General features: G+C 36.7%; 4 protein-coding genes and 4 long non-coding RNA genes across 9 annotated transcripts; 5 read left to right on the forward strand and 3 right to left on the reverse strand.

Annotated features, from left to right (window-relative positions):
- Positions 1 to 2,270: 2,270 nt before the first annotated feature.
- Positions 2,271 to 3,665, forward strand: LOC124457348 (methyl-CpG-binding domain protein 2-like). The gene is made up of 2 exons (XM_047007617.1): positions 2,271 to 2,532; positions 2,727 to 3,665. The coding sequence occupies exons 1-2, from the start codon at positions 2,387 to 2,389 to the stop codon at positions 3,421 to 3,423; spliced, it is 843 nt and encodes a 280-aa protein (XP_046863573.1). The 5' UTR covers positions 2,271 to 2,386; the 3' UTR covers positions 3,424 to 3,665.
- On the reverse strand, positions 3,432 to 3,968 carry LOC124457368. The gene is made up of 2 exons (XR_006952548.1): positions 3,819 to 3,968; positions 3,432 to 3,731 (listed from the first exon to the last, which is right to left on the reverse strand). It is a non-coding gene; the product is annotated as an uncharacterized LOC124457368 (long non-coding RNA).
- On the forward strand, positions 3,718 to 5,145 carry LOC124457356 (methyl-CpG-binding domain protein 2-like). The gene is made up of 2 exons (XM_047007627.1): positions 3,718 to 3,906; positions 4,182 to 5,145. The coding sequence occupies exons 1-2, from the start codon at positions 3,719 to 3,721 to the stop codon at positions 4,783 to 4,785; spliced, it is 792 nt and encodes a 263-aa protein (XP_046863583.1). The 5' UTR covers position 3,718; the 3' UTR covers positions 4,786 to 5,145.
- Positions 5,146 to 7,193: 2,048 nt separating this feature from the next.
- On the reverse strand, positions 7,194 to 10,222 carry LOC124433583 (RNA-binding protein MEX3B-like). Its single transcript, XM_046983379.1, has 2 exons — positions 9,873 to 10,222; positions 7,194 to 9,509 (listed from the first exon to the last, which is right to left on the reverse strand). Exons 1-2 carry the CDS (start codon positions 10,114 to 10,116, stop codon positions 8,239 to 8,241), a joined length of 1,515 nt encoding a protein of 504 aa, XP_046839335.1. The 5' UTR covers positions 10,117 to 10,222; the 3' UTR covers positions 7,194 to 8,238.
- Positions 10,223 to 12,892: 2,670 nt separating this feature from the next.
- Positions 12,893 to 27,599, reverse strand: LOC124433582 (conserved oligomeric Golgi complex subunit 1-like). Of its 2 annotated transcripts, none has more exons than XM_046983377.1 (29): positions 27,495 to 27,599; positions 27,340 to 27,424; positions 27,219 to 27,263; positions 26,469 to 26,630; positions 25,967 to 26,036; positions 24,971 to 25,090; positions 24,810 to 24,875; positions 24,570 to 24,611; positions 24,214 to 24,300; positions 24,101 to 24,137; positions 23,835 to 23,951; positions 23,438 to 23,512; positions 23,295 to 23,363; positions 22,446 to 22,527; positions 22,235 to 22,340; positions 21,944 to 22,072; positions 21,242 to 21,504; positions 20,533 to 20,946; positions 19,837 to 19,938; positions 19,729 to 19,756; positions 19,586 to 19,659; positions 19,232 to 19,325; positions 19,017 to 19,094; positions 18,710 to 18,786; positions 17,833 to 18,007; positions 16,988 to 17,119; positions 15,907 to 16,089; positions 14,986 to 15,125; positions 12,893 to 13,324 (listed from the first exon to the last, which is right to left on the reverse strand). In XM_046983377.1, the coding sequence occupies exons 1-28, from the start codon at positions 27,553 to 27,555 to the stop codon at positions 15,003 to 15,005; spliced, it is 3,096 nt and encodes a 1,031-aa protein (XP_046839333.1). In that variant the 5' UTR covers positions 27,556 to 27,599; the 3' UTR covers positions 12,893 to 13,324; positions 14,986 to 15,002. The 2 variants fall into 2 exon arrangements, with proteins under 2 accessions (XP_046839333.1, XP_046839334.1); XM_046983378.1 differs by having other exon boundaries at positions 12,893 to 15,125; positions 20,533 to 20,756; positions 20,826 to 20,946; positions 27,495 to 27,598.
- Positions 16,058 to 18,231, forward strand: LOC124433586. The gene is made up of 2 exons (XR_006944509.1): positions 16,058 to 16,137; positions 17,936 to 18,231. It is a non-coding gene; the product is annotated as an uncharacterized LOC124433586 (long non-coding RNA).
- Positions 16,144 to 17,003, forward strand: LOC124433587. The gene is made up of 2 exons (XR_006944510.1): positions 16,144 to 16,410; positions 16,484 to 17,003. It is a non-coding gene; the product is annotated as an uncharacterized LOC124433587 (long non-coding RNA).
- LOC124433585 lies at positions 19,271 to 20,373 on the forward strand. The gene is made up of 2 exons (XR_006944508.1): positions 19,271 to 19,341; positions 19,466 to 20,373. It is a non-coding gene; the product is annotated as an uncharacterized LOC124433585 (long non-coding RNA).
- Positions 27,600 to 27,943: the final 344 nt, after the last annotated feature.

Here is a 27,943-nt window from a genome sequence, read left to right on the forward strand (position 1 = left end):
TAAGACCTGGAGGGGCAAAGGGGCCTGGACCCCGTGGTCAAAAACATGGCGGTAATGGCGGATTTTGGTTGTCAAAACTTCCACTTTGAGAAAAATTTTTAACATTCGCTCCCTCCCGAATCCGGAACTCCATTACTGCTTATATCAATGACAACCAGCGAAAACAACCACGATACCGTAAGCATAAAATATTGAAAATAATGCTTCAGGTTTTTGTGAAATAGACACACACATTTAAATGAGGTAAATCTACTGTAAAATAACGTATATGTTGTCAAATAATGCTTTAGCTATGTTAGAAATAAATATCAAACGGCATTCTTTACACTGTCAATGTGTCGTTAAGCTTTAATGCATAATCCCATGCGCAATACTTGTGTTTTTGACTATTTTTTACAGCTTCGTGCAACTGTCTTTCTTGAATAGATGGGTAAATATTAGTTAAAATGTCCAAAAAGGAGTTAGAAAAAGTTAGCTTACCCCTACGACTTAAGTCGACTGGAAATATATTATAAGTAGGTATGTATTTTTTTTGAGTTTTTTTTGGTAGGATTGATTCTGGGTGTCTTATAAGGTATTATGATATTCTGATAAATCTACTGAGAACTTATGAAGAAAATATCTCGAACTAGGAGCAAAAGAACGAAATTCAGAAATTCTATAATCATGTTGCTGGTTCTGTTTTGAGCCAAGATATTAGAAACTGGATTGTCATTGACAACCATGGATCTACTATTGAACAGAACTACATTAATTTCCCATTGAAAATAATTTTTAAATTAAAGTGCATTGGTTTCTCTGACATAACACTTTTCTTATTGCTGCATGAAGGCAAACCTGTTTAAATAATTATAATGTAGGTGAAGATATTTAGCATGTTGTATAATTGTTATTATACAGACATTATTTATAATATTATGGCCTTGTGTAATGTATGTCAAGAACTTATTAATTCTCAAAATGCTAACCTTCTTGCACTACTTTTCTCTTGTGTCCTTACAAATTACAGTTACCTATACTAATTTTTTCTAGGTTCAAACAACTTGACAAATTTTGAATTTTACATTATGCCTTTGAATTTCTTTTGTCTTTTGGTAAAATATCAGTGAATGACTTAAAAATCAAGTTTATCTAAAATAGTATTTTGTACAAAGTAACTATACATAATTGGAAAAGTCTCATGTTGAAGACAGATGTGGCTTCTTTTACTAGATTGCTACTCTTATTCTTTTAAATGATATCGTAATTCTTCAAAAGACATAAAAGTTCTTTGCCATCAATTTTGCTTCTTCCACATTCAACTTCATTGCAACCAATGCATCTTATGTGAATTTTAATCACCTGGAATTGAAAACATATGGACTTTGTCAGATGATGCAGTACTGTATTTAATGTTTCATGCATGTCATGATAAGCTTTGCTTGAGCAAATATTTCAAGGTAGGAGCAAAATTTGGCACATTATTGAACAAAGTAGTTTTATCTTGATTTTGATGTACTAACCTGTTTACTACACTGTGTAACAAACAATTCATTTACAGAAACACCAGATGGCATTCATAAAACTTTTAGCATAAAGCAAACCATTACACACCATCATCATGATTGTCCATAATCTGTCAAATTGTCCAGGCTAGCTGTTTAATACAGGTATTTTTATTGTACGACATGTACCAAAGAGCTCATTAATTAATCTTGCACTGCATTTGATTTCAATACAGCTCTGTCCTTAATATTTGCTTCATATTTTCAGAAAAATATCATGAAAAATCCTCCATTTCAACTCAGTTGAAACAAGGAGTTTTAAGATATGCATATCTCGATAAGAACTGGTTGCTTTGCCTCGTCTAGCAAGCGATTAAGTAAAGAACAAATAACAATGGATAAACATAACTTAAATTATAACTTAGGAGTAAAAACATTCACAAAATATATACAATCACACTTCAAGTATTGACTTAAAACAAAACACTGAACACTTTAAATGGTAAACAATCTTACGTTGCTTACCGGTATCATGAAATGTTTCCTTTTCTGGCATTACTTCAGCATCCGTCTACCAAGCAAGTTTGCAACAAGGTTTAAAGATAAAATTTCTAAGTTTTGTGTTTGGCATTGATATTTTATATAATCGCTATTGTGGTTGTCAAATCCGGGTGGGCGAAAAATTTCATTTTATGAGCCCGCTTTCGCTGACTTTGACAACCAAAATCCGCCATGTTTTTGACCACGCGGCCGCGCGCTGATAATTTATAGTAATTTTGTTTACGTTTCCCCTCCAGGTCTTATAGAACTCAATGATTACAACACCATGGTTGCGTATGTGATTTGTAATTACTGTATTCACTATTTTTGAATGATCACTTCGACCAAAAGACCTCGAAACAATGGAGCGGGAGCATCGCGATAGAAAAGGAGATGGTAAGGAGCGCTATCGTACTGAATGTGAAGGTCTTCCACACGGCTGGAGCAGAGAGGTGGTAATAAGAAAAACGGGTGATTCGGCAGGCCGAGTTGATATATACTATTATAGGTATGATACACGCATTTTACTTTGGTTAGATGAATCATTTATAGGAAGGTTAATTTGGGTTTAAACCAGTTGAAAATGGGCATAAATACAATATACTGCTTTGTTCCTAAACGGCTTTCTTATAAATGAGTAAAATGACACAATCCGCACTGCAGTTGTAGGCAGAGTATTCACCTTTCTTGTTTTTTTTTCAGTCCATGTGGAAAGAAATTCCGTTCAAAGCCTCAGATTCAAGATTTTCTGAAAGGCAAATGCGATTTAAGAAACTTTGACTTTCGAACTGGAACCATGTCGAGCGGAATTTCAAGGAACAGCACTCGAAAGAGAAAGACAGATGTGTTTACTAGGGATTTTGTTGGTGTTGGTGTGGCTCTGACTAAAGTCCCACTGCGTCAAACAGCCATTAAATTCACCCGGCAACCAGTGAGTGTGGTGAACAATTCGCCCATTTATGTTTCCGGTGTTGATAAGAAATTTGACACAAAACACAATGATCAGCAACCACGGTCGCTATTCTGGGAGAAACGTTTACAAGATGTACATGTTGTGGATGAAAATGACAACAGGCTTGATGATTATGAACTGCCTAACTTGTTTCGACCAGTGGGACCCAAACAGGAATGGAACTCACTGGTGGGTACATTAGCTACCGACCTGTATGCAAATAAGAAAAATATTTCTGGACAAAATATGTCACTGAAGGCATTTGAAAAGAACCCTTGTGTTTGGTTGAATGTGTCTCAGCCACTTTGTGCTCCTTTCAAGGTTTGTGAATCAGACATTCGTCGCCAAGAAGAGCGTGTGCAGTACATTCGAAAAAGATTAGCAGATGCAATTGAGGAATATGAATACCTTAAACTAAAGGCATTAGGCATTGACAATGGAAATTGATAGTGATATTGCTTGACCTTAGAAGTTTTACTTTATAATTTCAAAATTTACTTTGTGACTATTGACTAATTCATTCCTCTTAATAAACCAATGTATTGTTGTGACACAGTATGAAAAGTAAACGGCATATGTACGACATTGGTGACATTTTAGTTGTATTTCCTAATGCCTAGTTGAAAGATAAGAACATAAATAAACATTATTATATGAGGTGAATTATAAATAAGTTATTTCTACACAAAGGGACGTCATTATTCAATATTCGGTCCCAGACTTCCTTCTCTTGCACATCAACATGGAAGCCGAAACTAAAATAGAAAAGTCGGAAGATGTTGAAAAAGATGGCGAAATTTCAATTGAAAAAAAGTGTTCGGAAGAAGAAAAAGTGAAAATACCTTGCGAAGCTTTGCCAGGCTGGACAAGAGTCATAGTAACACGAAAAACGGGCACCTCGGCGGGGAAAAATGACGTGTATTACTTCAGGTATCGTCAGACGTCAGTAAACAGTAATGCTGTGAAATGACTTATGAATTATGACTTATCACTCTTCGTTGAATACACTTAGCAAGACACAAACTAGTGAAGATAACAGAGTACTTACAAAACCATGTTTATGATCGGAATATGATCTCATATTTGAATGAAAACAATTAAGTTGTCTAGCATGTTGAATGTCAGCACGCCCGAGTCATTGTTTTAGAGACTTTTGGTTGGTGGATTCATGTTTTGATAGTGCTGACTTGTTTTGCGTATTATAGCCCCACTGGAAAGAAAGTACGCTCAAAGCCAGAGATTGAAAAGCTCCTTTTGCAGTCCTATGGTGAGATAAAAGACTTGAGCAAGTTTGATTATCGACACGGGACGTTTGTTGAGAAAATCACAACAAGGAAACGCAAGAAGCCAACATTTGAAAATGAAATATTGGAATGCGGTACGGGTGCAGAAAATGATGAGTCAACTGCCAATGGTTTAGTGAAAAGTAACTGTAACAGTTGCCATGCCAACGAATCAGATCTCAATTCATTTACCAACACAACTATGGTTGGACTTGTGTCACCAAGGCAACTGTATTGGGAAAAACAATTGCACATCTTGAGCAGTAGAAATGAGCTCATGGATTTTGATGCAATTGCTGTCAATGGTAGTGAATTTCATAGCTTATTACTTTCAATAGTAAAGACACTAAAAATGTCAAGAGGTTACATGGAAAACAGCTCTCCTAAAGTTGATGGCATTCATGTAAACTCCAACATAAAAACTATAAAAATTACCAAGGCAGACATTCGGAAGCAGGAAAAACAGGTTATCAGAGCGAGACGAGAATTAGCCAAAGCCCTGACAGAATATGAACTATTAAACTGAATGTGAACAAGTCTTTTTTTGATGCTTCTTTTCAGCAGTTATTAAACCCACATCACTTACGCAATGTGCCAACTGCTTTTATCCAAAATTTTCATCTTGGTTTTTACCATTGCTAAATAGTTTTTTTACATCACACTCATAGCCCAATGAGAAAATTTTTAAATGTCATATTACTATTATTGTCACGATTAAGGTTGCAACAATATCACTTGTAGCAACTTTTGTCAATGCTATTTTTACTGAGAGGAATGCAATATTTCCACTAATGGACAAAGAAATGTTTAAATAAGCATAATTGTGGGTGCCATCTGAATAAAATTTCAATATTTCTCACGGAAATCAAAAAAAGGTTTCCAGGAATATCAGTTGTCAATCGATTACTAGTGATGTCAAGGTTCGACTAGTCTTAGAAACCAGTCCTTCAACTAAGTGCAATCAATGAACTTGATCTCCTGGTTCTTATGTCATAGTAAGGATGGTACAAAAGAAATCTATGTACTTGATCTCTTTATTCTTATGTCATAGTGACGATGTCACGATGGTCCTTGCGGCACACGATAAGTCAATGTATCAGTCGTTTTTTTCCCTAATCAAAACTAAAACAAAATCCAGCCATGTACAGACATGCTTGCATTATTGTCGAGGCACTACGAGGTAGCACACTATTCTTTAGTGACAAATAAATTGTTGCTGTGCAAACAGTCATGGAAATTTTATATCTTTGAACAGTTATCAACCGTTTCTAATCGACTATTTAGAGCAAAGACGTATCTACAACTACGTATCTTAAACTAGACACGACAACGACTGTAGAGCTGTCTTATGTTTGAACGTTTGCAAAAAGTGATGATGGTTTTGAATAATAAATTTTCTTTGGCTGTGGAAAATAAAAACCAATTAAACGGAGGCATAGGCAGTTTATTTTCTTACTTCTACTAAGCGAATACTTTTTGCTCGTCAGCGACTAAACAATGGTTTTTTAAGAAGTTAATGAAAATATCACGAAAGCTTGTGTAGCAGATGGTCGTAAATAAGATAAGGACAGGATATAAACAAAGGCATTGCTTCAACGATTTTTCAAAAATAGCATGATTGGCAAAAGTTCCTGTTAATAAAAAAGTACATAATACTTCAAAAACACGGCAGCTTGAAAGACCAGTCAATTTGATAAATAAAATGTTATCACCAGTTGAACAGCTTTCAATTGCTACTTAAAGCGAGTAATTAGTCATAAAAGTGAACTTCAGGATTAACTTAGTGCTCGTTAAGTGCTCAAGTTAAACGTAAGCGGTTCAAAGCTAGCATGAGAGCCCTCCGCATTTCATAAGCATAACAGGTTAGCAATTTTTTATGCATATAAATTATGCATTGGCATGTCGGATTGTTTGGAAAAAGATACCCAAAAATTATCACGAGCAAGCATGTTTGTGTTTGATAATATGGGCAAATTTAATGAAATTTCCTCTTCAAACGAAGTATCGAAGAGAATTGCTAAGCAATCGCGAAAAGCCGTTCCGCGCCCCTGACAACAAGCAAAGACTCTTTTAAATGAAATGGTGTTTGAGTGAAGGCGTGCCACGAAACCTGCGAAATGTAAAAAAGAGTTTTTGAAGTTCACAATGGGGTATCGGAAATGGCTACATAATTATAGCAGCAAGTAAATGCAAATTGTGAAAAAACAAATAACTAAACGAAAAATCACAAGAAAGTTCCAGCAGAGGTTAACACATATATCTTGTTCATATAAGACCTTGCTCAAAGTGATTATTCCAAATTAGTAATTTTAATTGTTTAGCGTCTCTTACGAGTTCCCTACTAGCGATTCGACGGTTAGAATTTGAATAATAACTACTTAAAACAGCGCCGCGCTTTCCCATACTGTCACATAAGGAAAATGGCGTTTCATCAGTGAGAACTTGGAGACTGAAAAATCGATGAACGCCCACGAAGCCAGTTGAATGCCAAGTGAATATGATAAAATTTAGTAAGCAGAAATGAAATTTCTTTTTAAATACGTTCATTATAGTCGACGGTAGGCAAAGTTCTTATAAACCAAAGACGAGCCGCTACTATCCAGCAGTCAATGAACAAAAGTAGTTGATGTGCCAGACAGTTGATTTTGCTGGTGTTTAATTTTGAAAGATTGAAATTGACTGAATGCTTTGTGACGTTGCATGCGTATACGCTGAAAGTAAATTCATTTCCGTAATTGTGATTTTGAATGCTTAAACAAGACATTTTTATCAAAGAAAACTTAATCACTCCGCGGAAACACTCTTTCCCTTAAAAATCCCAAAAGAATGGGCAACAAAAATCTACATTTCACTATCCCACAGCAATTTGCAACTTTGTTATACATACGCTACATGAACAAAAATCATCGATAGACAACAGAAGAAACACAGGTGTCTTTTATAGTGTATATATTTGAATGAAGAAAAATAAAGCTATACAATTTTTGCAATATTCTATTCTTATTATATTCTCTGCATTGCCACAGTTGTATTTCGGGCATAAAATAAAAAATAATTCTTTTCCTTCATGAATGTATTTATACATTAATAATCTTACTCTAATTCGTGTGTTTTATCCTATATCAAAGTTCTACAATAATGATGTGAAGTGAATTGCGCTAAATATATAATATTATATAAAATGACAAATATTAATACGAGCTTTGTGTGAATAGGTGTCGAATCTATCCTATGGAATTAGTATGCTCTAAATGATACAAATATTACAAGTTCTCATTATTGTGATGCATATATAAACGGGCTTATAATATATATATTTATATGAAAAGACCTTTTCAAATCTCAATAATACGACGTAAAATACTCGATTGATAAATACGATCTACTCTCAGTCATTATATAACACACTCGCTGGTATAGTAAAATAAGCAATCTAAAATACTCTTCGGGGAACACATATCACAATTTACATGTCTTCGATTTGAGCCTACAAATCATAGCCCTTTACTTGCTTTGGCACGTCACAAAGACATGAATTCGTAACTCACACCGAAGACAAATATTTCCAATTGTTGACAATGTACACAATTTCTTGGTATTTCGAGTAATGGACGGGTTTGTGAACTAATGAAGCAGTGATGTGCATGTGTGTATGTGTGCGATAAACTTAATATACAAAATTCCCTCTCAGATAATAAAATCCCTAACGATGATTACAAATCTGTGAAGATTGCGATGCATTGTCGTGACGCATCCATTAATTAATATTGTGCTACGCTAGGCCCCATATTTTTTCATATTTTGAATTGATTTTGTAAATTGTCAATCATGTTGGGTGCAAGTACGAGCATAATTCTCCTTTTCACATAAAATTTTGCACGAACTTGCCATACTTGACATACCATCGTTTAAGTTAACAATAGTACTTCAGTGAACGAGGGCCTAGCGTTATAACACTTACGAACTAGACACTCACATCTCACGAAATTATCTTCAGAACTTGTGTGACCTTCTCTTGGCAAACGGGGCAAGGGGAGTCCTTGCTTTTCAAGTTAAGAGCGCATTCCATGCAGAACAAATTATGACCGCAGGGAACAAGCGCAGCTTCAACTTGGGCAGAGCAGCAAATCACACACTGTTTTTTCTTGGTGACGGATGATGAATTGGCAATATTGTTGTTTGTTGTGTCGACGTTGTTGTTAGGAGAACGAGATCCGATAACGCCATTTGCTTTCGGTAATTCACCGTTTATCGTTGAACTTGCATTCGCGGCACTATTAGAATTACTCAAAACACCTATGGACGTCGTTGTTGCAGAGGAAAATCTAGAAAATGCACCCAAACCATTGCTTGTACTAGGTAGAGAAGGCAGCAACGGTTCGCTTGACAATCGTCTTGCGGTCGTGTGAGACGAGATAGGCCGTCCACTGCCAATAGACCCGATCCCATTCAATGTTCCATTCGTAGAGAAGCTTTCGATTTTCGTATCAGTACTCCAAATAGATGGTGATGGAGGAGTGGGGCTAGAGTTAAAACCGCTACTACCACTTGAGATGATCAAATCTTCGGTGGGCGAAGGTATAAGATCATGATTGAAACTGAAGTATCCGTTGCTTGTTCCATTACTGGACGTGGAAAATGGACTAGTGAGCGGATTATAGTCGTTTAATTTAGACGAGTTGAGGTAGAATGAATCCGTCGACAGAGCACGCTGCAAGTCCCGACCACTTCGAGTACTTGACCCATAGCTTGACTGAAAGCCATTGAACGCATTGAGAGAATCGCTATTACTTTTGAAAACATCATCGTCGAGCAAACCGCCGGTTCTCAAAACTATATGAGTTTCGATTTCTTTCTTGGCAGACTCGACGTTCTCCAAACTGCCCGTCACCTCAAAGATGGGTTCCTTGTCTCGAGAAGGTGTCACAATGTACGTGTTCGTTGCTTGCTGTATGCGCTTGATAGTTGCCCCTTTAGGACCGACGACGAGGCCGACCACACGATAGGGAACTCGAACTTGTATCGTAGTCTGACCAGGTCCTCCCGTTGGAGAGGACGCTCCCGAACTGAGCGTGGAGCTCTTTCTTTGGGCACGTATCTGCGAGAAATGGTTTGCAGCGGATAGAATCTCTTGCTTGGCAATCGTAACATCTTCCTTTCTCCCGGTGATGACAAATACAGGTTCTTCTCCACGAACCGGCGTCTTGATGTACGTATTTGTCTTCGCTCTCAGCGCTTTGATTTTACAACCTGTATCGAAGAAAAATAGAAAAAACATTTACACGATTAACTTTGATACACTGAATATGAACTCCGACTTATTTGTCTATTCACATGCGCTCATATGCATAAACTTGTAGACTTTTGAATATTTGAAAATTCATGAAATGTTGTTCTGTAATATATTCTGCGGGCGACAGCGCTTTCGCTTTGCAAAGAAGAGAAAATCTCTACATCGCCCGGTAATGGGTGTCCCTTCGGACAAGTCCACCTCGCACACACACGTCTTCTCAGAATCAACTCAAACTCAGTTGTTTGATGTGAGTGAGAATGATTTTCTTCATGTCAAAAACACGAGGAAGACGATGTAAATAAAGAATGGCTTGGCCGTACCTTGTCTGCCAACTATTTCGGCAACATGCTCCGAGCTTGGTACAGCCACACATTCGGTCATGTTCACGCTCTTCTTAAATCGAAATTCGTCGAATCCATTTATATCATCATCGTTCGTAAGCCCTAGCATTGAATACTCCAGAGCGAGTTGTAAGGCCCTCTGGTCCGCCTCAAGTTGGCTATTTGAGTTGACTAGCGCTTCTGTACCGTCCATAAGGTAGCTGGCCGTTGTCGGTATAGGCATTTAGTTGAATGGACGTGGTGTTTAGTCACCTTATGTAAGAAGATAAGAAGGCTGACAACCACGTCGCCCTAGATATGTCATAATATATCGCGACACATTCAGAGCTCATGTTTTTGGACTTAAAAAATGCCCACAATTCATAGCGATATGAACGCCAGCTGCGGCGCGTGACATCCTAATCGTGTTGCGATTGGTTGATTGGATTCAGCAAACGGCAGCAAGGCGATTCTCGCTTCACAATTTGCCAAATGGCAAACAAAGTGATCTTAAGGAGAGTTTACATCCAATCAACACATTTTATTGTTAAAAGCCATAAAACGCAGGTGTTATAAAATAACACCGGTCTGTAGTGAAATTATATTATAGCAGAAAACAAACGAAAAATGATCTGAGTGAGTTCCTCTATGTAATTCTCTATGGATTCAAAGTCGTGGCAGAGATTAAATAGAAAATTCTCCTAGCCATCGCCATTGTCCTTGTCTCGCACTAAAAATATAATATTGGTAATAACGTATTGTACCCTTTCACGATGGAATCCTCAGAAAAATAACCACGATACAATCCGAAATCTACGGATTGTATCTTAAACAATTTTCAAGACGCAAACTCTCTCCACAAGTGTTCGCCGTAATTTCATGTAGTTAGCATAGATAAACAAATTACAAAACCCTTTTTGCATATATGCATTATTTTTCTAATCATTTCATGCAAAATTTACTTCGAAAAATTCCTGGACGTGTGGGAGGGAGGGCTCAAAGCCGAGTTAACATCAATGAAATCATACGCAACGATTGCTTGCAGCGCAAAGGACATTTTTCAATCAACTGACCGTTTCGTATCAAAAAAAGATTGCGAAAATAAGCACGAAAAATAAGCACAATGTGCTCACATCATGCTGCGCAATGAACTTGCAACGTCACCATCAGCGAGCAAACGTTATGCAAATTCGGTATTTATTGTCATCAGTACTTCATCACATGTGTTCGTCGATGATTGCATGGCACAAAACGTTCCTCGAGCGTTCTCTCGATGGAGACGCGATAATTTCACACTTAGAAAGGCGCGGTTTCCATAAGAGATTCGATGGCGCGGTTGGGAGTTTCGATGCTTTCCAACGCACAATAAGTGACGCGACGGGACGAGAAAACGGTTGAGCGATTCTAACTCGTTGGAGGGGGCAATTATGAAGCAGTTGCAAGACGAGCACATTCTTATGTAAATACCTTAATAGACGTCCACTTCGTTGCTTTATGTAATTACTTCAAAGCAATTTCTATTTTTGCCAACACAATGCCAGGATAAACAATTTCCACGTAGCAACTTCAATTGATGAAGAAGTTCCCGTTTAAGAGCATGAAGTCACTTTTCGTTGCTCCTTGTTAACTTTGTTTTGATTTAGTCGTTGCTTATACATGCCCGATTATCGTTCATATTCTTACCATAAAAGGTGTTTTTGACAAAGGTCGTTCCCACGCACGTATATTTTTATGTACACGTATATATAAGGTAGTTCATAAAAATTGACGACTAATAGAACCTCCTGAAATAAATGCAAAGTTCCTGGAGTATCATAAAAAAGATGTTGACAGAGCATTGTATGTTTTGTACATCCTAACGTCAGAGTTACAGCCGAGACCTGTTCCTACAGTATGAACAAATGGATAAAGCAGATATCGTTTGTACTTTCCAAGAAAGAAAGAGTGTTCCCTAGCTCTCATACATTCAAATTCTTCCCAAAATTAAGCGTGGAATTATAACGGCATTGGGAAATACATGTTTCAAGAACAATTACATAAGTCTCTGCATGTGATACTTTAGACCTTGTGGGATTTTTGTGACCTTGCTTGAATAAAACGACGCACTCAAACCATGCAATGTAAATGAGTGCGTTTTGTACCTTAAGTTTCGTGACCAGCAAGGCAATAGTTGGCAAAGTAACTTGTGCATGACAAAGATACCATGATCTGCGTCAGTCATTAAACCTTATAATACTTAGACTGCAACGCATTCGATGTGGGATTTTGTGAGTTACATAATAGGAGCAATGTTTCCCATAGTCCGCTTCATTTTAAAGCATTGGTGCTACGGATCCCACCACAAATGAAAATGTTCATTTCCTTCAAAGCATAATGAGCTTGTTCAGGTTTCGAAATAAAGAATATTACATGGCGATTTAAATTCTTCCCTTGAATGCACTGCCTACACATCGTCCACTGTGACCCGGCTGTACCATTCATTTCCCTACCTACACGAAGATGGCGTGATTCGTAAGATTGATGATTTACATGGCTTGAGCTTAAGGCGTGCATTGAGAATCGTTTATCATTTGAAATGGTAAAATATTTTTCTTCACGCCGTATAAGAGGATTTAACGGAGGATTTGCCAAATATAGTACATCTATTTCATAGTTGGAATACGTCAATTCGGTTGCATATTTTATACATTGATAATGTCAGAATTGAGATGCGAATCAGATGGCAAAAAAACATATGATATTAGCTCACGGAGTTTTAGGTTGTCATTACAAAGAAGAGCTTAAATCAACAATTTACTCATGATAAAAATTAAAAGAACAATTGCCGGAACACGAACAGAAACATCTTCATTATACACGAGTAATGTGTTTATCGACCGATTTCATAAATGGGCTTATAAAGTGATTTTATGTGTGCTCAACTCATAAGACAGAATAAGTAAAATACTTTTGTTTAAAATTTGTTTCCTCGTCACCTTAACTTGAACCGACACGTCACGGAATTTAATTAAACTCGTTCATTCTCCTAACGTATAGTATTGGTTTACGTTTAAAATTGCAACATAGAATTATTCGCCCTGCATGGAACTACAGCGTTTTTTCTCTTTAAATTGTCATGCTGTTTAAAGACACTCGTTAATGTACTTCTGCTGCGAACAAAATACATTTTAAAGTGAAAGTTAATCTTCCAAGAAAATGTAAAAGTTGAAGCGGCTTGAATGAAACGAACACAAAACATTTTCTATACAGCATTTCATTTTTTTTCAGTCAAATGAAAGATAGTGTTCAACTCGACTAGAATATCTTAAAACAGCAAAGCATTAGACTTACTTTTAAAATTACTTCATTAAATAATTTCATTCCATGACTTTAAATTACGTGAACGTCGCGAAAAAATAAAGAAATAAATACATCGCAGACCATGCAATTGCCACGTCACAATTCCGTCACCGCTGGAAAAAAACAAAATCATAAAATCACCTTATTTCAATTTCAAATATACACTACATTATAATTCCTTGTTCATTTTGAACGATGATTCTGGTCGTTACGGAAAAAAAAGAAAACAATGGCAGCATTTTTGTGCCAAAAGACAGAAAAATGGCAAAGTGAAAATGGGATTTCAGTATCTTTAGAATCTTGAAAAAAGTGTTCTTAAGATACTGAAAGTCAAGATAGTAAAAGAATCGATGTCAAGCACGTCGGAACAACTTGGAGATTGATATCATAAGGACCAAAAGAATACTTCTCACATAAATATCGGGCCGAGTCCTTTCACTCGTCTCTCACGGCTCATCTCAATCGTCTGCAAAGAGTTCAGTCCGCTGGTTCAGTCTAACTGGATTACGTGACGGAAAGAAAGAGCGGAGCGAATATCACACGAGAACAATTAAACTGCCACAAAAAACAAAAAAAACTTCTACGCTTAAGCTATACTACCCACGTATGTCATCAGGGTTTTTGGTATCTACACATAGCATACAGAATAGTAGAAAAGTCTTTAATTTGCTGCCAAACAAAGATTATTGTTCGATCATTTTCATATGAAGCGGTAGTCAATCTCAATGAACAATATGACAACAAGACAGGCAGATATACGTCGACGTTGCTCGGCAACACAAAAAAAAGTTCTTACAATATGATATATGATTGTCAAGTCGCTGGTATCAACCAATATATATTATTTGTTCGCAGTTAAGTACTTGTTTATAAAGCGGCATCTACAACTAAAAATAGCGCAAGGGGGTGTATGTTAAATTGCCGAAAGCATCGCACTTGGAAAACACAAGTCATTCAAATAACGTCACAGCTGCTATTTTGTTCTAACGCGCAACCCGCTATACAGCCCTACAGCCAACCAGCGCCACGAATTCAGAAATTTACCGCAATGCAATTGGTATAATGTAAACTATATAAATTGTAAAACGGCTTTGTAAGATTGTATTATTATTCTAGAATTCTTCTGCCGTAGTAAACAAGACATAACAAAGCATAAATTACGAGCAAGCAATCAGAAGCAATTACTTGCCTTTTTTCTCCATTAAATGTGTAATAAAGAAAATGTCTATTTAAATAGCGACGCATGAAAATGTCTGTAACGGTCGAAGCCGAAAGTGTGCTGGGAATTGAGAAGCATTTTATGTTCAAAATTTTGCTGCCAATCATTTTCATTTGATGAAAAAGAGTTGCTTGTTTGTGTAGCTTTTTTTTGCGCTAAGATAATTGTGAGTCAAACAAGAGCAGTAGCACAGCTTGTGGCTTGACCTTGCTCTCTCAACTCACTAGAATTTTCCGACTAAAACCTTTGTTTCTGTTGGGCGTGAAAAGACTGGCACTGGTCATCAATGTTACCAGTGCCAGTGACTTTGGCGCAAGCAAGTAGAATGTTGAACGGAGACGAACAGCAGTGGCAAAACCAGCACGAACTTTTACTCATACGATACAAATTTTTCGACGAAATTATTGTTCATTTTTTTAGGAAATCAATTCCTTGTTTCTCAAGTGAATGAACACTCAAAAATTTGCATTGTAGCTAATTATAGAAGTAAAAAATGGGCGGACTTTGCCACTGAGCGACAGTTCGTTCGTAATAATGAAAACGATAAAAAAGTACCGTGAGGCCGTCTTCACTCAGCATTTAAGTGTTGTAGAGCTCGGCATCAACATTTCACTCATAAGAAAGTTCTGATGTTTGTAAAAGGGACTGGTATCGAGAAAGTTGTAGTCGTCAGACACGTCCTCAGACTCCGTCGCCTACAGAAAAAATACCACCATCATTTTAAGAAAAATGTTTACATTCAAGTTGATTCCGAATGAAACGGGACGAAGACATGGTGGCTGTTAATAAGAGATTAAATATTTTGAACTTCTCAAAAAAAAAAACACCCAGACGCCCACACGTAACCTAGTGGCCGTGGAAGTCAATATCTAAACTTCCTTTTTATAATATTTCGTTTTTTACAACGTCATTATGCTTTATTACAAACTTAGGTAACTTCTACGTGTTCTTTAACATCACGGAACTTAAGCAAGCCACAAACTTCAGCGTCACTACAGAAGTAACTGCTAAATATGTTGCAACAATCACAGTTATTGGAAGCAGTCTTTCGTCGCAGCACACTCCTTCCTCGAGAAGCGAATGCAAAAATTGCTATTCGACAACTTTGATAAATTCTTATTGCTAGTTTGCATGCCACATATGAAAAAGTTTTGATTGACATTTCTTCAATGCCTTGTGTTTAGTAATGGCGTTATAAAAATGTAATGCAACCAAAGAGTTTTCAAACGAGAATCACAGGAAGAGTACAAAAAGAAAACTGTGATTTTTGGTAAACGCCTAATTTACTACCACTTGAACTTCGACGTCCTCTTTATCCCCACCCCACCCCTTCTTAAAATGTCGATCACCTAATCTCATCATTGAAAATGTTTACGGTTGAAAAAAAGCCCGAAAAAAATTGAGTGAAAAGTTTTCCCGCTAAGATGGAATCACGATCAAACAAAAACGAAAAATGAAAGTAAACAACATCCTTACCTTAACATTTCTTGATTCATTTCTGTCAGCATGATGAGAACTGAGGGGAAGTAAGGAGAACCGTACTGAACTATTGGCAACAGGCATGACATTGTGCTGATCCTGAGACGTTTGGGCTGGCTTCTGAGGCATACCGTAGAAATGAGAATGTCTGTCGACATTTACGAGGACGCCAAACAGCACCTAGATAATTGAAGAGGGCGAGCAGAAAGTGAGACTTTTGATGAAACGGTAAATTTTTGGAGAATACGGTATGTAAATATAAGGTAGATACTGTGGTAAGGAATATGGTAAAGCTTATGGTGGAGATGGTGAGTCTATGTTGGAGACAATTATTTCATAATGAGACAGTGCAGACAATGAGCATAGGGTGAAGAAAGCGAGATTTTGGTAAAGATGATGAGACGTGATGAACACAATTAACAATGGTGAACTTAGTGAGATATGGTGAAGACAATGAACTTTAGTGACTACAGTGTGATAAAGTGAAGACAATGAACTATGGTGACTACATTGTGATATGGTGAAGACAATGAACTATGGTGACTACAGTGTGATTACGCATTTTTTCGAATAGGTGAGATGGCGAAAATAGTGGACTATGGTGACGACAGTGAGATAAAGTGAAGACAGCAAATGGTGAATAAATACAGTGAGCCCGTGGCATACATAATACAGAAAACTTATGAATGTGTAATCATAATTAGCAAAACTGTAACCATGATTATTTATTTTATTTGCTGCAAGACGCAAATTGAAAAAGCCTTCCTCGTGACTGATAATTCATCAAGGTGATGGCATAATAATCAAACTCTACTGATTATTGTATTTTAATAAAGCCATACTGATTATAATATATTGATCAAGCTCCACGGATTATAGTATATTGATCAAGCTTCACTGATTAATTTATATTAATCAAGCTCCAATGATTAATTTATATCGATCATGCTCCAATGATCATTGTAGCTATATAAACCAACCAATCAACTCAACGTCGTCAATTCAATACAATAAAGTTCGCAATCCTAGCATTTTGCCAACCATGGAATAGCTAGATATACCATCTAAATACACTTACTCCACATCGTTGTAAATGTTTGTTGAGATTGCTGTTCAGGTACGGACTAAAAACGTTTAAGTCAAATGGATCCACGATATCCTCCAGTTGTTCGATAATCTTTTCAAATCTTGCCTTATACGAGCCGTCATTCTAAGTAAGAAACCGAAGTGAATAGAGCATTCAAATTGCATAAATAAACAGAAACTTGCGATGCGAGTTTGACGCTATTCATGATAACGATTTTGTTATACATACAGAACACACGCCCGAATTCTACAAGCATAATTATTTGAAGACCGCAATTTCACTCAACAGATTGCTTGATTTGAAATATCTAGAAGAAAATCTTGCCAGAGATGTAGAAATGACTTCGCCAGTGATTAAATTGAGTGTGATTTAAAGTCGACTTCAATGAATGTGAGTGTGAGTGAGCTTTTAGAATGCGGGCAATCATTTATTCCAAAGTTTTTCTACAAAATTGCGAATGGTAAACGACAAATAGGGATTCATAGATACGGCAATGTTTCAAACATTTTCTGCCTTTTTCACTTATAATTTAAGTCAACCGGTTTTAAACATTTTTGATTGGTTTTGATTACTTTTGAACTCTCTCAGTTGCTGTTTCTTGCATCATGTATAACGAAAATACACACAAGTTTACCATGCTTTGCACATAACAACAGTGCAAAGATGCTATACAGCGGTATCTTGAAAAAAGCATCCAATATTACAAGGACATCATTCTTTAAAAAGACTCGTACATGGCTCATTGTTATTGTGGATGCTTTCCTAGGTACCTCCCTCCCCCACCCCACCCCCGGAGAAAAAGAGGGTGTGAATAAACTTTTGCCATAATTTTTTACCTCAGTTTTGGAACGATCGCCAAGGATTGATGATGTAAATTTGAAATCAAAAATGCATTGCAGAGCTCGATTTTGATCAATGATTTCTTTATTCTCCCTGTAGCAATCGAGAAGTGTTTCGTAAGACAGCAAGAGATCTTCACCCAAAACACGTACCAAATCACGAAGGACAGATCTATAAAATATCGTGTAATGTAGTAATTAATTTTTTAAAATCAAGCAGCGAGCGGAGTCCTAGTTTTTCCTGCAATTTGATTGGCTGTAGCCGCTGGCGGAATTTCACAATATCTGACCGCGGTCCGGAATCTTATAGCTAAATGCGTAAGAAAAGAGTTGCTTTATTTGTTTTGCTTCGTTTTAATACTTCGTTTTAAAAACAGCAAATATTTTGATGAATTACTTGGCCGCCTTTGTTAAATCTAGCTTTACAATCTAAGACTGTTTCCTTTCGCCAAAAAAAAAAATAAATATGCTATTTACCGTTTATGTCGGTCCGGATGGAAAAATATTTGCCCTCGGTCTCAAAAACGTCCCTCGCCGTTTGGCCTCGGGCTCTTTTTTGAGAGCTCGGAAATTATTTTTCAATTCAGACTTGCCAGCCGGTAAATAACATATATATTCATTTTCTATCACCTTATGTGTATACAATGACGATTTTCTTTAAAAGCAAACATGTTTCGACATTATCAAAATGCCATCTTCAGTGCAGAATGATTAGTGTTAAGTAATAAGATAAAGCTAATCATTCTGCACTGAAGATGGCATTTTTTTTCTTAAATGTTCCTGCAAACCTGCTGCTAATTAGAAATTATGGTAACTATGCAATGAAGAAACGATGAGCATTTTTATGGATATTTAAATCCCTAACAAAACCAACCTATCCATCGCGTGTCCCCCAACTCGGTTGATCTCCTCACAAACACTAAACAATAAAACTGTGACGTAGGAAGAAACCTGAAGCACAGAAAACAATTCCACTGTTTACGTTCAAAGTAATATCCGTACAAATCCATAATATAAGAGATACTTGGTGTAACTCAAAGCAAAATAACTGCCTAAATTCACAAACTCGTACCCAAACCGAGAATTCAAATTGGGATACACAAAGTACATTGACATTAACCGAACTAGGGAAAACGATACATGATTAGTAGGGATACATATGGATAACATGAAGAAGATACCTGTGATGGAACGTGAATAGAGGAATGAACTTGTTCTCCAGATTCTGTTTCCTCATTGATAACTATTTCTGCCCAGTTCTTAAAAAATAACACGAGATATCTCATTGACGGTATTAAAGAACCGATAGCAAACAGAAAAATGTTGACATAATATCTTTATTTACACTACATGACGTATATCAGGTTTTACGCCAGACTCGATGTAACGCACTTACTGCCGTTGTCAACATTGTGTTAGGACCTTTGGCCTGTTGAAGATAAACATCGAAAGAGGCACGAAACATAGAAGAAACCCAGCGACACCAAATACTTAAAAAAAGTAGAGGTGATGTAAGGCTCTCGTTGTTTATAGACATTTTACATCTCATGGATGAAGACTTGAAATGATACTTGTCATGAACAGACATATTAATCTCTCCAAGATTTTATAAGAACCTTCTCTTTTTCAGTAATATGACATCTCGTGAAGACTTGACGATAATTTGGTAACGATAAACGGTTGGTCGACCTCTCCCCCCTGCCCCTCTCAAACAACCAACACACGGGGTATTTAAAAATTAATTTCTCACCCGAATCCAGTCCTATGAGTGTTTCTGAAATGCTCTTTCACCTCATCAAATTTGGTGTTTGATAGCTCGCTGACCTTTGTAAAATATTTGACGAAATTTTAATAACAAGATCTGTTCATGATCACTACAACATGTTAAGGTACCTTCTTACGAAGTGGTGTTCTGTTGTAGCTGTGGCGATAAAAAGTGATGTTTAATGACGAAGAGAATTCACGAATGTCGAAAACATAAAGAACGCTGTGCTCACTCACCGTGCCTTTCGTGTCTTCTGATCTTTCTTTTCGCCCATTAGCTCGGCAAGATTCGGACAATAATCGATAAAACTTCGAGTTAACCTCGCAAGAAAAAGTGCGCTGTAGAAGAAAAGATAAAACACAGCGAATTAATGCTACTGTAAATCATATACCACATTCGTCATGTTTTTTTAGGTAGAAAGGGAAAATGGGATTATGGAGATATTCCACAGAAAGTCTTGATGCTTTGAAGATTGAGTGATAGTATTTAAGTAAACCATCGTTCATTTCAACCTGTTACTTACTAAAGCTAAATTCAACCTATCTTTTTCAGGCACTTTCCTTCACTTCAAAGATCGAGATTTTCCAGATTAATGTGACAAGCATTCAATCGTCTCGTTTGCAGTTTATCATACAAACTTTCAAGCACTATAAATTCTAGTTGTTTTTATTTCATATGAAATCCAACTACATACCCAATAGACTATTAATACAAATGGAATGTACGTATGAATAAAAGAAATTCCCGTGAAAAAATCCTTAAATTCACACGAATTGCAGCAGTTCCTTAAGAGTTTTCACTTTCAACAGAACGAAAATCAACGATACGGGCCTTTTGAGCACCACAGTTAAAGTTATCTATTCACAACTGTTTCATCAAAAACGCTTAATGATACTCTCATGCAGTCACGTGCGCTATCTGACGACAATTACCTGTCAATGGCAAGGATCAATTTCGGTGTTTCCATGCCAATCTTTAAATCTTCCCATGTATGCGACTTCAACTCGGCGTCATAGACTCTCAGAAGAGAGTCGAAATAGCCTAGTAGCTCTTTGATGACTTCTGCGCACTTACTCCGAAGGAAATTCTGTAAAAGCTCTGAGTCACCGTATCGATCAAAAGGACCATCATCGTCAACGGACTGAACGGGCGAGTTCTGGGACACAAGAAGTGAACTTACATTCATTACATGCAAAGTTGAGAAATCTGAATTCCCATCGCTTACGTTCTTATGACCAGTCCGAAAAGCGGAAGTGCTTGAATCGATATTTTCTTTGGAGATTTTTATAAAACAGCTAGCATCGTCGAGCATGTAAGATAGACGGTCATTAAAAGTTCTGCACAATCTAAAACATAATATCAAATCTTCATTTATATTTATAGCAAAATTTTACGCTCATTTCTATTGACTAGAGATTAGTGTCAAGACTATCGCTATCTAAACAGACTAATATTATTTTAGCTTATATTTGAGATGATGCAAAAACTGTTCTCGTTATCATTTGTTCGCTCATCACTGAGTCTATGTACACAAAAAATGACTCTAGAACATCAAGAGTACATACTGAGTCTACGTACACAAACAACACAACCAATGAACAAGAAGAGTACATACTGAGTTTTTGTAAACAAACTACTTACCCTTGAATTACGGGAGTGCACGCTTTGGTCTTAAAAGTCAATCCACTTTCATTGAAAGTTGAAGCCTCGTTATCTAACTGCTTCACATTCTTCGAAGACAAATCACTCGAGTTTTCATGCCAAACGTACAACGATACATCCCGTTCCCATAACACACTGCGATCGGATTGCGACTTTTGATTTACATGAAGATCGTCCAACGCTTTTTTGGTCGCTGACTTGCACGATCCCATTAACGCTTCGAGCTGTCCATTTAAGATCGCCTTCGTAAAAGAGTACAAAAAATTTTTTAAAATGATGAGATCTAGCATTTAAAAGTACACATAGTACAATGAGGTAAAACACTGGGTGATTAAGAAATTAACCATGAAATCAACAATAAATCGTGTGCCTTGAATAGACTCGGCTTATAGTAGCGATATATTAAGTATTGATAAAGAGGTTCAAACATAGGCGTACGTGCCCCCTCCCCCCAAGAAAGTTTAAAGATTGAAAAGTTTGGAAAAGTTTTAACCTTAGTCGGGCGAAAATACGGGGGAACATCATTTGCGAGTTGGAGAAAATATTTACTCCCCCCCCCAAAGAAATTATAATTCCCGTGCGACTATGGGTTGAAATGTGCATAGCTATGCAAACACAATCGGCTTTAGTAATGATTTGTGAAAATAAAAACGGACCAAAAGTGGTGTTAAAGATGTTCACCTTAGACCGTTCCACAAATTCATCCTTGAAAAGTCTCTCCCACAAGGAAAACACGTTACCAAGACATTTCCCAGTCGCCGCGCTCCAATTCGTCAAAACGACGTTATGAAATGAATTTGACTTGATCGTCTAAAAAAAAAACTCCACTAAATGTCTCGATTAAGCGAGCACAAACTAATCACCAATTTAAAGACAGGAGTATTTTGTCCGAAGCAGTTGTTTTAAGTATTATGGAGAAGACAACATGCAAACGCTCTAGTGTTACGGTAGTGTAAACAACAACAACGTTACCGGATTGAGCAGCTCCCAGATAGAATCACGTATTGAAGCAAGAGCTTTTAACGTTCCAATGTACTGAAGAAATACATTGACGTTTTTTCTTACATCGTTCATACATCTAAAAAGTGATTGTGGTCGAACACAAAACGTACGGTTCACTTGAGGACAAATCGTGAATAGCAACAAAAATGAAAGCTGTATCATTCCAAATATAAATACTCACTTCTCTAACCAGGTTTTGCAGTTGCTTTGGATGTATTCCATGGAAATAAAATTAGAGGCACTTCTTAGGCGAGGTCGAAACTCTGAAATGTGTACTTTAGTTAGGATGATGCGGAGTGTTGCCGTTTTCTACATGCACTATCTTAGTTTATATTTTTTAAGAGTGTAAAGACTGCACTTGTTCTCTGTTGATCATTCATCACTAACTACACTGACACACATTATCTTAGTTTATATTCAAGGTAGTGTAAAGACTGCTCTTGTTCTCTGTTGTTCATTCATCACTACCTACACTGACACACGTTATCTTAGTTTATATTTAAGGTAGTGTAAAGACTGTTCTTGTTCTCTGTTGTTTATTCATAACTACCTACACTGACACACGTTATCTTAGTTTATATTTTAGATAGTGTAAAGACTGTTCTTGTTCTCTGTTGTTCATTCATCACTACCTACACGGACACACGTTATCTTAGTTTATATTTAAGGTAGTGTAAAGACAGTTCTTGTTCTCTGTTGTTCATTCATCACTACCTACACCGACACACGTTATCTTAGTTTATATTTAAGGTAGTGTAAAGACAGTTCTTGTTCTCTGTTGTTCATTCATCACTATCTACACTGACACACGTTATCTTAGTTTATATTTAAGGTAGTGTAAAGACAGTTCTTGTTCTCTGTTGTTCATTCATCACTACCTACACTGACACATGTTATCTTAGTTTATATAGAGACTGGTGCCGGCTGGTGTCATATATATTACTGTTCTTATCTTCATCGACCTATTTATCCACAGCGAACGGTTTTTTATAATTATCTCTCGTATGATAACAAAGTAACGAAAACTTACTTATAACAGAAGCAGGTAAATGCCTCAACAAAGTCAAGTCGAATTCTTGACCAAATAAATTTCTCAGCCCTAAAAACAAGATGCCAAATTTGCTGATTTGAAACGAACAAACGCATGCATTCGATTGAACTCGTGGAACTCACGGTCGCCCTCGGTGGCGGAGTTTTGGCTTTGTGACGTAATCTTATCCATGGTCACAAATAGGAGAGAATCATCTCCTACGAAAAATAAGGAATTTCTACAATCACCGATAAAACAGCTGAATATTGAGTCTAAGAAAGAGTAGTTAGGTTTTTTTTCGGGGAAGGTATTCAAAAACGCACGTGAAAACAAAACAATTTTTGAAGGGATTAAATAGGAGAAAAATTAGCTTGTCTAAGCCGTATATTCTAAACAATTCCAGACAAAAGCGAAAAAACATCTCGTTGCCATTCGGATCACGTGAGCACAATTGAAATCAGTCGTTTGTTTTCATTATTGCAAGTTGTAACATGTTTCAAAACATTTACTTTATTGCAAGTTGTATCCAGAATTTTGCACCTGAATCATCTTTAGCAGCCACTTCATTTTCGTCGGAGCAAAACAAAACGAAGACCTGATAGAGGCTTGACATGATCAGACGCACGACCTCGCACAGCTGAGTCTTGATGCCATTGGCTGAAAAAAATATTGAGAAAAATTAGACTTTACATTATCTCACGTATCGTCTTCGAAATTCACGCTGAAAATCTTCTCAAATTTTTCACTTTTGAGCTGTCCCTCTCTCGCAAGGCTATTAGACACACATTTAGCTGTGTTCAACTAACCTTGATGTCTGGGATCAAACAGTTCTTGCAAAGATCCCTAAAAGTGAATAGAGGTCAGCCGAAACATTTCTTTTCGACAATAACCGAAAAAAGAAAGAAGCGAAACGACATACTTGCCGTGCAACGAGAAATTCGTTGAAGACTTGGCGAGGTGTGCTATCTTCCAAGAACATGATTGCACAAAGACAATTTGACACAGTCTACGACACAAAAAAGAAGTGAGACAACGAAGATCGACGAACAAATATTTAGCTTCGTTGTTGCCTTCTGAGAAGGAATCAGTGACCAAGCCACTGTTGAGCCCGCAAGCAACTTGGACTTGAAGCTTCCTTCAGATTCCAAACCGACAGTTTACGACAGGGAAAATTTCCACCGATCATTTAGAAAATATTTCTTAATGTTGGTGAGGCGAAATAATGTTGTAATCAAAGCAGAATATAACCAAATGGAGCATTTATAAATGTTTTACCTGCTCAGACTGAGTATAGTCACGGAGCAATTCTCTGCTACCCTAAGCACGAGGAACAAAATGGATGGTAAAAATCTTCAAAAGCAGGTTAATTTTTCAAAGGAAGGAACACATTGTAATCTCATTAAAAATATCATAAACTCAGGATCTTATTCTTAATAAGCGTAGAACTGAGTTCTGCAAAACATTTATAACAATAGAAATATAGATGATTAGCGTTGCTCAGATGAACCATCAGACCTGAAGAATGGAGTCTTTAAAATGACTGATTGACGACCATTGCTGCGGGAGGATTGGAAACGACGTCTATAAAGTAAACAAGACACGTCATTAAGTAGTGACGTAATACATCCGGTTAAAACGACCAACTGCAAGGGAGTAGCTATGTAATAAGTGATTACCAAAAGTTTCGAAGTTGTGCCACCACCTGTTTCGATGTGCAAACTGCTTACGATGTTTTGAGCGAGAAGGTAAAGTTGCGCTGCCTTCAAATACTCGTGATGTTCTAATGAGTTCCAAATCTAAAATTTGTTTAGTGAAAAACATGTTAGCAAGTGTGCTCTCACTCAAATTTCAAGACTCGTTTCATTCAAAATAAAAAAGATCCATGTAGAGCCACGTACGTAAAAGGTCCCTGCACGTAATGTTTTGCAGTATTTCTTGACAAAAATACCCGTAAACAAACTGAAGTAATTTCATTGCAAGGTTTTGCTTCATTCAGCACTTGGGGAGGGGGTGAGTGTGCAAAACAAAATATTTGAAACAAACCTTTTCCGGAATATCGTAAACAAACTGATATAATTTCAGTGTAAGGCTTTGCTTCATTCATCACTTGGGGAGGGGGTGAAGGTGCAAAACAAAATATTTGAAACAAACCTTTTCTGGAATATTGTAAACAAACTGAAATAATTTCAGTGCAAGGTTTGCTTCATTCATCACTTGAAGGTGCAAAACAAAATATTTGAAACAAACCTTTTCTGGAATATCATAAACAAACTGAAATAATTTCAGTGCAAGGTTTTGCTTCATTCATCACTTGGGGAGGGGTGAAGGTGCAAAACAAAATATTTGAAACAAACCTTTTCTGGAATATCAAACAAACTGAAATAATTTCAGTGCAAGGTTTTGCTTCATTCATCACTTGGGGAGGGTGAAGGTGCAAAACAAAATATTTGAAACAAACCTTTCTGGAATATCATAAACAAACTGAAATAATTTCAGTGCAAGGTTTTGCTTCATTCAGCACTTGGGGAGGGGGTGAGGGTGCAAAACAACATATTTGAAACAAACTTTTTCTGGAATATCGTAAACAAACTGAAAAATTTCAGTGCAAGGTTTTGCTTCATTCAGCACTTGGGGAGGGGGTGAAGGTGCAAAACAAAATATTTGAAACAAACCTTTTCCGGAATATCCACAAGTAGTTTCATCTGTGAGGCAACAGAATAAAATGTTGCTTTTGATTTGTCTCTATTTAAAAACATAATGAACATGATGCTCATAAAATGGGAAAAGATTTTTTTGCAACCTAACTAACAATATGTATGTGAACGTCAGACTTGTAGGCCTGCTTTTTTGGGTATATTTTCATTATTCATACTTGACTCACAAGGAGATTTTCATAAAGTCGAAGTGAAAATAAATTTTGCAAGTGCATATTGCATGCTATCATTATTTGTCGTTTTCAAGCGAAATGGCTCTTGATATAAATAAAAATGAAAAACATATTTCTCAATGATACCCTTGCCGGTGAAAAATTCATTAAGTTTTGAACAAAATCTAAAAATCTTAAAATTGAGAATTTATATTTCTCGTACTCTTGATGTAATTCTCAAAGGAGAATTCTTTCAATGATGCTGCTGTTTAAAGCTAATGGCAACCAAATGTGATGACTTCACTCACATTGATGTAGCAACATAGCCTGAAATGCCACGGGACTGATGAGTATGGTACAACTCCTTACAGTTTTCTTGTATATTCTTTATGGAACTGTTCACATTTCCTGAACATTGTTTCATTTCTCCAATGGTGTCAGCTGCGTCAATCAGGTCACGATACCGCTCGCTACAAGCATAAAAGACCAAATAATTCATGTTCAAGCAAAAATGATTTGGATGCAAATCAATTTTCAAAATAAATGCCCCATTTGCCATTGAAATGTTAACAAACTGCACGCACAAGATCAAAATTTTATGAAAAAATAGCATCTCTGACTTTTTCTTTTGCTGATTTAGGACAAAACTTAGAAAGGATCTTTCTCATGAAATTTTCTACTGAATTCTAAGAAATTCTTGCTGAAGGGCAAGCACTTGATTTATTCCTGAGACACAGTATAAGGTCTAAACAGCAGGTCTAGTTTAATATGAAACTTGATATTGTATCTTAAATTGCATTGTTGGATGCCGTTAGCCATCTCAGCTTTCCTATTGGTCAGAAAATACAATTGAGTGGCTACCATAATGGTTATTACATGCGTAATAATTTGAATATGTGAGACACTAAAAATTTAAAAAGAGTCGCCTTATTATTGGTTCCCTATAATGTGCCTGAGATCTCAAGTGTACAATGCAAGCACTCCAGTGCCAGTGGGGAAGTGTGGTAATAAGATATTAGTTACATTGAACAATTATGGCACAGGCCACAGGCACCTACCCAACCATGAGACGCAGATCTTCCTTTTTTCTTTCGATATCCCCTCTAAAATTCAAAAATACAACTGCATTCTACAAATATAAACACACCTAAAACGTTATGAATGAATCAAATTTAAAACCTGGTTTGCTTTTCCACTTCAACGATCTCTACGACCGAGTGTTTCTGGAAAAGATTTTGCGTGTTTTCTTCCGCATCCCACAAATCTAACATCGGAAGAAAACAATTGAATTCTTCATTCAAGCTTTTGGATCCATCCTAAGCCAAAATACTCACCATTTGTGGACAAACTCCTCGAATGACGTGGCGATGTTGGTAATTGAAAATCAGCCGCCATATTTGTTTGTTGGCTGTCAGTATTTTTCTTACTTCATGTAATATGATTGTCTTTCTAGATGAGTGTCCAATGCAGTGGTTCTATGAATGTTTCCTTGTTACTAATCACAAAAGAATAGAATAAAAAATGAAGTATTTCAAATCAGCTCACAAAAGTTTCTTCTTTCTTTCATCTTGCCTCTTATGACGCCAAAAATGAAGCAAAACTTTATATTGCCTAAAAAGGCAAAAATACATATATTCCCTTGGGCTGGGTCCCTAAGGAATTAGTGGCGTCAGAATGTAAAGTCTTTTTGCACAAACAACTTCAGCAAGTGTTTCTTCCAAATGACTTACGCCATTCCACGGTATACGCCGAGGATTGCCTGATAAAACAGCCAATAAAAAAC

Source organism: Xenia sp. Carnegie-2017, unplaced genomic scaffold (genome assembly GCF_021976095.1).
Source record: "Xenia sp. Carnegie-2017 unplaced genomic scaffold, XeniaSp_v1 HiC_scaffold_13, whole genome shotgun sequence".
In the NCBI taxonomy this organism is placed as follows: Eukaryota; Metazoa; Cnidaria; class Anthozoa; order Malacalcyonacea; family Xeniidae; genus Xenia; species Xenia sp. Carnegie-2017.

Bases quoted from the DNA above. Each gene is read 5' to 3' on its own strand.
- LOC124433583 (XM_046983379.1), bottom strand. From the start codon at position 10,116: ATGCCTATACCGACAACGGCCAGCTACCTTATGGACGGTACAGAAGCG. The intron at 9,510-9,872 runs GTACGGCCAAGC...TCTTCGATACAG, and splicing joins CGAAATAGTTGGCAGACAAG to GTTGTAAAATCAAAGCGCTG.
- LOC124433582 (XM_046983377.1), bottom strand. From the start codon at position 27,555: ATGGCGGCTGATTTTCAATTACCAACATCGCCACGTCATTCGAGGAGT. The intron at 18,008-18,709 runs GTTGGTTTTGTT...GATATTTTATAG, and splicing joins GGGGGACACGCGATGGATAG to ATCTGTCCTTCGTGATTTGG. The intron at 15,126-15,906 runs GTAAGGATGTTG...TTTTTTCTGTAG, and splicing joins ATGAATCAAGAAATGTTAAG to GCGACGGAGTCTGAGGACGT.
- LOC124457356 (XM_047007627.1), top strand. From the start codon at position 3,719: ATGGAAGCCGAAACTAAAATAGAAAAGTCGGAAGATGTTGAAAAAGAT. The intron at 3,907-4,181 runs GTATCGTCAGAC...TGCGTATTATAG, and splicing joins AATGACGTGTATTACTTCAG to CCCCACTGGAAAGAAAGTAC.
- LOC124457348 (XM_047007617.1), top strand. From the start codon at position 2,387: ATGGAGCGGGAGCATCGCGATAGAAAAGGAGATGGTAAGGAGCGCTAT. The intron at 2,533-2,726 runs GTATGATACACG...TTTTTTTTTCAG, and splicing joins GTTGATATATACTATTATAG to TCCATGTGGAAAGAAATTCC.